The 9,593-nt window shown below is 46.3% G+C and overlaps 1 protein-coding gene across 3 annotated transcripts in view; it reads right to left on the bottom strand.

The window, feature by feature from the left end:
* Positions 1 to 3,735: 3,735 nt before the first annotated feature.
* The window catches only part of SMYD1 (SET and MYND domain containing 1), a 37,898-nt gene continuing 32,040 nt past the window's right edge, over positions 3,736 to 9,593 (bottom strand). For all 3 annotated transcript variants that reach the window (XM_069101042.1, XM_069101041.1, XM_069101040.1), the window contains 3 exons: positions 7,367 to 7,530; positions 6,468 to 6,636; positions 3,736 to 4,241 (listed from right to left, as the gene is read on the bottom strand). In XM_069101042.1, coding sequence (XP_068957143.1) covers positions 4,083 to 4,241; positions 6,468 to 6,636; positions 7,367 to 7,530 — 492 coding nt within the window. In that variant the 3' untranslated portion in view covers positions 3,736 to 4,082. The remainder of the gene's footprint in view (positions 4,242 to 6,467; positions 6,637 to 7,366; positions 7,531 to 9,593) is intronic.

Genomic DNA, 9,593 nt, shown 5'->3' on the forward strand with positions numbered 1-9,593 from the left:
GGAGAGAGAGAAAGGAGAGAGAGAGGAGAGAGAGAGAGAGAGAAAGGAGAGAGGGGGGGTGGGAATGAGGGGGGTGGAGGAGAGCTAGGAGGTACAGCAGTACATGAGCCAAGCCTTGATGGAAACTAGGGATTCTTAGAAGACACACAGAGGTGAGGGAGGAGTTCCTATCAAGATATCAAGCATGGGTACAGCCTGAGCAAAGGTATGGAATGCAGAACAAGAAAGTCAGGTTGACTGGAAAGTTGATCATGTGAAGGGGAATCATGGGAAATAAGTCTGAAAAGGGTCGGTTTTAGAGACAGGTTATGGAGAGTCCAAATGTCCAACTAAGGGTTCTGTAGGTTATCCTAGAGCAATAGGGAACCACAGATCCTCAAGAAGAGGTGTGACAGGTTCAGATGTGTTTCAGGAAGATAATTTCCCAGAATTTAAAACCATGACACCATTCCCTACTTATCCTCCTTCACTCTAAGCTTAGGGGCAGACTCCAGTGAGGCAAAGTATTTCAGAAAACAAGGAAAAAGGGAAGGAGACCATATTTAAGGTGTGGTCCAGACAAGGAAAAGAGAAAGTTGAAGAAGTATTTGAGTAATGCAGGTAGGTCTTGTTATGCAGAGAAAGGGGCATTTGTTTGTTTGTTTGAACAAACCAGGCTGTTGTCCTAACTGTCCAAAAATTAGGTACCACACTTTATTGCACCTTGCCTATTGAGATAATGAGCTCTATGAGCAAGTGAGTTACAGAGAATTTTGCTTAACTGAAATCCCTGGAGATTATGAATTAAATGGCCTTTTCTATATCCTAGGACAAGACTATCTTTAAGGTAGGTCCATCTTCTACAGTCCACCTCCTTCTGGACTTAGGAAGCTCAAGAACACTGGACTTAGAGTCTGAGGACCTGGATTCAAATCCCAGTTTTGCCAACTGTATGTGACCTTGCGTAAGCAAGTGCCTTTGCATCTCGAAAACTCAGTTTCCCCATCTATAGAATAAGGAGATTGAACTAGAGATCAAAGCTTCACAGAATCCCAAAGATATAACTAGATTTGGGGGGGGGGGTGTGGAGGGAGGATCCATAAATTTGGATGGGGAAGAAAAGTCTATCTTTATTTTCACCAACATCTCATTGAAATTTAGCATTTCTTTCAAATATTTAAAACCATTATTCTGAGAAGGGTTCATAGGCTTCACCTGATTTATTATCAAAGGAGCCTCTGACACAAAAAAGATTAAAAATTCATGGACTGGGTAAGGCCCCAACCATTTCTAAATTTGCAATCCTGTGTGGTCCAGTGAAGGTGCAAACTTATCCATTGGATTGCAAGCTCCTTGAGGGCTGGGACTGTCTTTGCTTCTTTTTGTACCCCCAGAACTTAACATAGTGTTGGTATGTAGTAGACACTTAATGAATGTTTACCGAATTGAAATTGAACTGAAATCCATGGGAAGTTAAAACAGAAACAGAAGCCCTTTAAAGGAAATCCTAAGGCTGGCAACCTTCCTGATTTCTACCACACAATCAATCAACAGGCATTTCTCATGTATGCACCGAGGTTGGCCATGGCAGAGCTCCTTCTGGCTTGTATAGTAATGTCAAATGTATATTTACTTGTATTTCTTTATATTTATTCTGTCTATATGTATACATATATGTATGTATGTGTATAATATTGCATTCATTTATGTATATATTTCTATACATATATGTATAGAAACATGCATTTATATATCCAATATTAGATTGTAGATGTAGGTGCATATATATGCTAATGAGGCTATATGTGTGTGTATGCAGATATGTGCATATATCTACATGTATATATGTACATGTCCACACATACATAGTTGTCTCTTTAGAATGTTCCTTCTTTCAAGTATGGTTGGCTGTCAATAATGTATGCTAATCTGATAGTTTTCTATTTTAACTAGTTATTTTTGGTAACTAGGTGATCAGCTAAGTTGTTCTTACCTTGCTGGAGGGTTATGTATGTGTTCTCACAACTAAATGTAGTAAATTTTTAAATTATGGAATTTTAAAAGCTCATCATTTAGAATTTCTGCCCCCTCTAAACCCCCTTTGCTTCATCCTAGTTACAACTTTGCTAAAAAGCCCTGAAAATAGCTGCATGCTATGTCGAGGTGTAAGATACTGTGGGGGGGGGGGGGAGGAAGCAAACTTCCAGCTAGGGCCTAGGGGTTCCCAGATGGGGTTACATCATTGGATGACCTGATATGATTACAGTCCTGGGTTTTAGGAAGGAAAAACCTTAGCATTTGCTTGCTCAGAAATACCAATTTTTAATGCTACTCCTTTAATTACTACAAAATTATATCAGCCAGAGACACAGTGTCAGCCAAGTCTCTGGTCCAGGCAGATGGTGTCGACCTGAAAGGTAGGAATATTTAGGGGGAGATGTACAGCTCCATGATTCCAGCAGTGAGGCATTCCAATATGTCACATGAGCTGTTCACACACACACACACACACACACACGGAAAGTGAAGAGGAGGCAGAAGTCCCCACTTTGGAGGAGCTCCTTCAGAGAAGAATGGGAGGACACCAGACGAGGAGTCAGGAGACAGGGTTGGAATCCCAGCTCTGCCACTCCTCAGCTATGTGACCTTGTGAAAGTTAATTAACTTCCCTGAGCCTCAGTTTCCTCAACCGCAAAATGGACACAATAAAGCAGGAACTGTTTCACAAGTTAATCCTGAGGATCAAGGAAGGAAAGATGCACCAAGTGCTTTGAACATTTTAAATTGTTCTGTAAACTCTAGTGTTATTATTAGGGTTGAAGTGGGTGGTAAAGCCTGGGATAAAATTGTCCAGGGTGTGGTCTCCTGTCCCGGTCCCTGACCCAGGGAGACCTCCCTTTCCTCAGGATCAGGGACCTGCTCTCCTGGACAAAATGGACAAGTCAATTCCCTGGTTGAATCCTCCCTGTGAATGATTCACATCAAATCCTGGCCCCCCTCTAGAGTTGCTCAGCTCCCTTCCTAGGCCTGTGAAATGTGCTGTGTTTTCAAAAGGAGAGCCATCCCTCCCTCCAGGAGAGATAGGGAGAAAAGGAAGGGAGCAGAGTGTGAGCCCATTAGAAATTTGCCTGGTGGGTGGAAAAAGAGAGAAAGGCAGGTCTGGTTTTGCCCTGAGATGTCAGTAAGAGACAGAAAGGCAAATGACGCCTCTGGGTTCAGATCCCGCCTCAGACACTGGCTAGCTGTGACCTCCTGAGCTTGTCATTTAACCCTCTGAGTCTCAGCTCCTCATGGGATGAGGAGGGGGAGGGAGGACAAAGAAGGTAATAATAATAGCACCTCCTCCAAAGTCTGTTGAAACACTTGGATGAAATCATGTATATAAAGTATTCTGCAAGCCTTAACGTGCTTTATCAAGGCCTTAAATAGCTCCTTGATTTGTTATCCATAAAAGAATCTTCTTATCTCACAGGGGTATAGGTTTTTAGCTAGAAGGGTCATCTAGTTCTGCCTAAATGGGAAACTGAGGACCAAAAGCATGAAGTTATTTGCCGAAGGTTACACAAGGTAGTAGCAGAGTCTAGATTTGAACTCAGGTCCTCTGACTCCAAAGTCCTTTCCACTATACCCTACTCTCTCACTGAGCTCTCATTGAGGTGGTGGGAGGTGGGTAGAAGGGAGGCATTCAGGCATTCATGCCACAAACATTCTCAAGTAATTACTATGCTCAAAACACAAAGACAAAAGGCAAAAGAGTCCCTGCCTTCAAAAGACTTCCACACACCTGTTTCAGTGTGGCTGCCATTTTTTATAAGGTTCCAGTTCTCAGAGCACAAGATGTCACAAGCCCAAACGTGCCCACATTCTTCACAATTCCATTGGAACATGAGAAATCACAAAAATGGACAAGTCAACATTGGACAAGCCAATATTCCTCAGAATCATACATTGTACTAATAGATGATAGGTGTCAGGGCGGGCTTGCTGGGAGACATTCTTCCTGCCGCCACCCAGCCCACCATATTCCTTGCTCCCCCCTCCCCGCAATGCATCTGCCCCTTTCCCCATCCCTTCAGCACCAAGTGTCCCCCTTGAGCACATTCTCATGGTTTCTTGAGAAAGGTGGGCGTGGCTGTCTCCGAGCTTGGCTCTGCCATGACCTGCATTTTCTGGTTGCTCAGGGTGGCCTCTCGCATCTTATGGTACATGAACTCGTTCTGTCGGAACATGCGCAGCTCCATCTCTGACTGGATACGCATGGCCTGTTGGGAAGCAGACACCCCCAAGGGCAGAGGAGGAAAAAGATTTAGGAAAGTCCCAGAGTTGGATTTCACCCAGGGGCTTGTAGGCATATGGCCCTAAAAGCAGGTTCTCCTTTTCCAGAAGATAAGCACCATCCCGACACTGAGGCGAACCATTGCTGGCTCTTATGCTATCTTACTGATCGTAGCCCCAACTAATAGCCTAGCATTGTGGGAATTTGCTTAGCCTCCTGGGCAGTGACTTCCTTTGTGAGTCTCTAAGTACTGGAGCTTTGCCTGAGTTTAAGGGATTGTCCTCAAAGGAGAATGAATGTATGTCTTTAGGGATTCTCAGACAAGGTCTACTAGACTGCTTGACTCAACTCAAAAAGACTATTTTCCTCCCTTTCCACCTTTCATACATGGAAAACTCTCTATGCACCAACTCTAGCTTCACCTTGACTCCCTAACTGCCTACCATGACCTTCAGACCACCTGGACCCAATCCTAAAGGCAGGGACGGTGTGGAATCTTGACTAGTCAATCAGATATGAAGCTTCTATTGAACCATCCCAGGGAGATCATCTCAGACTCTCCCCTACTGTGTCTATGTGACCATAGCAACAGCCAGCACAATGCTTGGGATGGGGAAGAGGGAAGAAAGAGGAAAATACAGACTACTTGTTCCCTAGACTAGTCTCCCAATAGATTAGTACACAGTCAGGTATGTAGACATAAAAAGAATGGAACTGTCCAAGTATCTCAGACAACTGTGCAGGCTTCAGGGGTGCCGGAATCAGAAAAGGCCATGGTGGATGCCACCCATGATCACGTCCATCCCAAAGGCAGCTGGGGGTCAGGAACATAAGCAATAGCACTAAAATAAACTAAAGCTTTGGGGAATCTGGTTGAGTTAAACACTCAGCTCCCTGATCCTAGCTACACACTCCTCAGTCCTTACAACTCCAGTTGCAAGTCTGCAAACACATTGGTGCCAGATTGGGCTGGCTTCTCAGGCTACACTTGCTTCCCTCCAAGCTTGGCCCCCACCTCCCCTGCCCCAGGTGTGGGTAGAAAAGAGCGCCATCCCCTAAGCATGGATTTACTGACATATGGTTGCTATGTCAACACTATTGAAGTAATCACCCAGGCTGAGAGAAACAATATCTTAATGCTTGTAGAATTGTTGAATCTATCCCCCCAAAGCTTTGGCCCTTTTTGGTGCTCTGCTCCAGCCTTCTCTGCTACAATATCATGCTCAATGATTGATGGCCCATCCTGACTCAGATGCTCAGGCAAGACTGTAAACTCAGACATCCACCAGTCAGGGACTTGGACTACCTAAAGTCTGTGCCTTTCTTGCCACTTACCAACGTATTCTGTATACAGCAGGCACTTAATAAATGTTTGATAAGTTCAGAAGGTCTCTGATAAAGTACCAAATTGGTACAGGGGATAGAGTAGGGCCTGGAGGCAGGAAGACTCATTTTTGTGAGTTCAATTCTGGTCTCAGACATTTATTAGCTGTGTGACCCTAGGCAAGTCATTTAACCCTGCTTGCCTCAGTTTCCTTCTCTGCCAAATGAGCTGGAGAAGAAAATGGCAAACCACTCCGGTATCTTTGCCAAGAAAATCCCAAATGGGGTCACAGAGAGTTGGACACTCCTGAAAAATGACTGACCAACAACAATAACAACGGCAGGGCATGTAGGATACTGCTTGGTGTAGTCCTGGATTTAAAGTCAGAAAGACCTGGACAAGTCACTTAAGAGTCTCAGTTTTCTCATCTGCAAAATGTGTGGGTTGGACTAAATGACCTCAGAGGCGTCTTACACCTCTGGATCTATTATCCCATTCATCTATATGTGCTTCAGACTAGTCTTAAGTCTAAAACATTGTGATCTGCTCAGGAGAAAGGCATTATCAGGCCAACAGCTCCCTACATCAGTAAAACCATGTTTGCTTCATGGATTCCCACGGCATCCACTGCAGGCAGGTCAGCATCAAGCCTCGTCTGTTTCCCTGAAGCTGATTAGAGATGTTAGCTGAACTATGAACAATCAACAGGCACTTATTGAGCGCTTACTGTACACGGGATACTACGGAAAGTGCTGGGCATGCAAAGTCATGTCCTAGCACCATTACAAATAGTAGGGGTTTTAGAGGTCACCGAGGCCAGCCCTGTCATTTTACGGAGAAGAAAACTCTGCTGGTGGGTGTGGCAATGAGGCATTGGGAGTCACCTACTTCCAGGTCCTTAGTGATTGGGTGGGTGGGTCCATGAGTCACCAGGAGTATGGCGTAGGCTTTACATATCATTCCATGCCCAGCCTCGATGAGCCCAGCGTGCCAGTGGGTCAGTCCTGCCCGCATCACAGCCATGCCCAGCTGGGCATTGTTAGGGTGGTAGAGCTTCCTGAAAGGGCACATAGAAGTCACTGTGTCAGAGAGGCAGCTATGGGAAGGATCAAAGGAGCCAGACTTGCCCCAGGATCTGAGCCCAAGGCAGGACCTGTCTGCCCCAAAGTAGCCCAGATCTGTCCTCTTTTTTATCAATACATCAACAATAACACAGGAACTACATTTTAACCTGGTTTGGGCAGCACTCAGGTGTGTTGTGGGCCGCCGGTCTTGTGTCTGACACCTCTGCTCTAGAGGGAGATCCCTCACCACACCCTATGAAATCAGATGTCTGGTCTCTATCTCTAGAGGGGAGGCTTGGGAGACTCATGTGAGGGGGAAGGGAGGGATTCATCCACAAATGACTGCAATGTTAAAAGGCATCAGGATGCTTTGGGGGTTGGGGAAGAAGAGAGAGAGAGAGAGACAGACAAACAGACAGATAGAGGTAGAAGAAAAAGAAAGAGGGAGGGACAGAGAGAAGAAAAAGCAGGGAAAAGAGGGAGGGATAGAAGGAAAAGGAAAAGAAGGGGGAATGGAAGGGAAAGGAAGAGAAAGGGAAGGGAGAGGAAGGGAAGGAAAAGGGAAGGGAAAGGAGGGGAGGGGAAAGGAAAGAATGGAAGTGGAGGGAAGGGAGGAGAGGAGGGAGGAGTGAGGGTAGGGGTGGAGCGGGGGAGGGGAGGAGATGGGAAGGGACCCCTCCCGGACCCACCCACCCCCCCCCAAGACCAGCCTTATTTGCCTACATGTAACCATCCACCATCCTCTTGGCGTAGTCCGAAGCCTCCTGGAAGGCTTGCAGGTAGGAGAGCACTTCGGAGGCGATGCTGAGGATGCGCAGTACGTTGATGTTGGTGTCGGCCAGCACCGGCTCCTGCTTCTGCAAACACTCTCGGCATAACTTCACCACCTGGGACGAGGCAGGGGACACTTCACTGAGAGATGCCAATGGAAGCCACCCAGGGATGGCGCCGCTGCCTACTCGCAGCAGGCCCCTTCCAAGCTGCTGTGACCTACAGTCGATGGCCCGCCTCCCACTAAGCTCTTGATCCACATTTCTTTCCTTATGGTACAATTTAATTCAACCAGCACTTTTTGATCACGGGACTGAGCTAGATACTGGGGGGCGCGCAACCAACAAAAATGGTTCCGGGCTTTAAGAAGCTGATCAGCTACTGAGGGGAGGGGTCACCTTTCTACGTCTTTAGCGATTCCTTTGTGCTCAGCTGCATTGGTGGAGGGATTTTCCTCCTCTGGGAATTCCTGATGCCAGTGAAGACACTGCTCAGTCCCCATCCGGATCCTTTACAATTTACAAAGCTCTGTTTGTCCCTAGGCTTATCGTTTTGGAGCCGGAGGGGATTTTAGAGGCCATCTAGTCCACCACTCCACCCCCACCTTCTCGTTTTACGGATTTAAAAAAAAACCCGAGGGACAGAAATTAAGTGACCTGTCCAACATCTCACAGCTAGAAAGTGTAGGAGGCAGGATCTGAACCCGGGCCATGGAGTTCAAGTCCGGCAGTCATCCACGGGGCACACTGCCTGCTCCTCCTCATCCGATCCTCACTCTAACATTAGGGACCTGACGGAACTGTTGTTATCTTTATTTTAGAGATGAAGACCCAGAGGCTCGGGGACAGATGACTTGTCCACGGATGCACAGTTACTAAGTGGCCAAGCTGGGGCTCAAGCTCAGGCCCTCTCCTTATGGGGGCAGTGGTTTTACTACCGGTAGGATTCCATATAGACCCCAACTGTCTGAATCAGGTACAGCTCACATACTTGTCTGGTCCTTCAAGGCTTCTTCCATGAACCAGACAGTTGAATGTAAGCTCTTTGAGGGAAGGTTTTTCCTTTGGTGGAACAGCTTGGGGTTGCCATAGTGCATAGAGCTCTGGGCCTGGGACCAGGAAGATCTGAGTCCAAATAAGGTCTCAGACACTGCCTAGATGTGTGACCCTAGGCAAGTCATTTAACAGTTTGCCTCAGTTTCCTCATCTGTCAAATGAGCTGGAGAAGATAACAAATCACTCTAGTACATTTGCCAATAAGACCCCAAATGGGGTCATAAAGAGTCAGATACACAACCACCTTCTTTTTTTTGTCTCTGTATCCTTAGTACTTACATTCATTCTGAGCCTCCCAGAACTTTTTTTTAAAGAGGCCTCATTTTTTTTTATTAAGCTTTAACCACTAAACAGGCATTGCCTCAGTCCAAGTGAGACCTGGGAAAGACCTTAGGTTGAAAAGGCCAAGGTCTCCCACTGCATCCTGGGCAATCTTCAATCATCCTAATCCATTATCTGGCCACTGGACCCAGATGGCTCCAGAGGAGAAAGTGAGGCTGGCAACTTTGCACAGCCCTGCCTCACTTAAACCCAATTCATTTGCATGTCATGGTATCACCTCCCTGATGTCATGGTCCCTCCAAGTATCCAGCACAGTGCCTTGGACACAAGAGAAATGGAGTTTTAAAAATTACTATTCCCTCCCCCTTAACTTTTTGCCTTCATTGTACCACCAATATTTGTTTATATGTCTTAATTAGAAGGAGCATCCTGCTTGACCCTACCTGGTGACTGGTCCCTAACCTTGGGTTTATTCTTATTCTTCTTTGACAAATTCTGTGACTGCTGGCACGGTCTTCAGACCTGAGCTGACAACTGATCTTCTCTGGTTTCCCCAGATGGAACTACTCTAGGTATTCAGGAGAAGCAGCCCCCAGAACCAGCATGGCTCTAGGTAGGGGAAAGAGAACCTGGATTTGAAGTTACAGAACCTGGGTTTGAAGCCCAGCTTGGCCACTTGGGCAAGAGACTTGGCCTCTCTGAGCCTCAGTGTCCTTATCTGCAAAATGAAGACATTGGACTGGTTGGTTTCTGAGGTCCCTTCCAGCCCTAGATCTTTGATTCTTTGAGGAAGGAAGGAAGGAAGGAAGGAAGGAAGGAAGGAAGGAAGGAAGGAAGGAAGG

This window comes from Petaurus breviceps, unplaced genomic scaffold, assembly GCF_028583685.1.
Source record: "Petaurus breviceps papuanus isolate PSGF00001 unplaced genomic scaffold, PetGlider_PUasm1.0 446, whole genome shotgun sequence".
In the NCBI taxonomy this organism is placed as follows: Eukaryota; Metazoa; Chordata; class Mammalia; order Diprotodontia; family Petauridae; genus Petaurus; species Petaurus breviceps.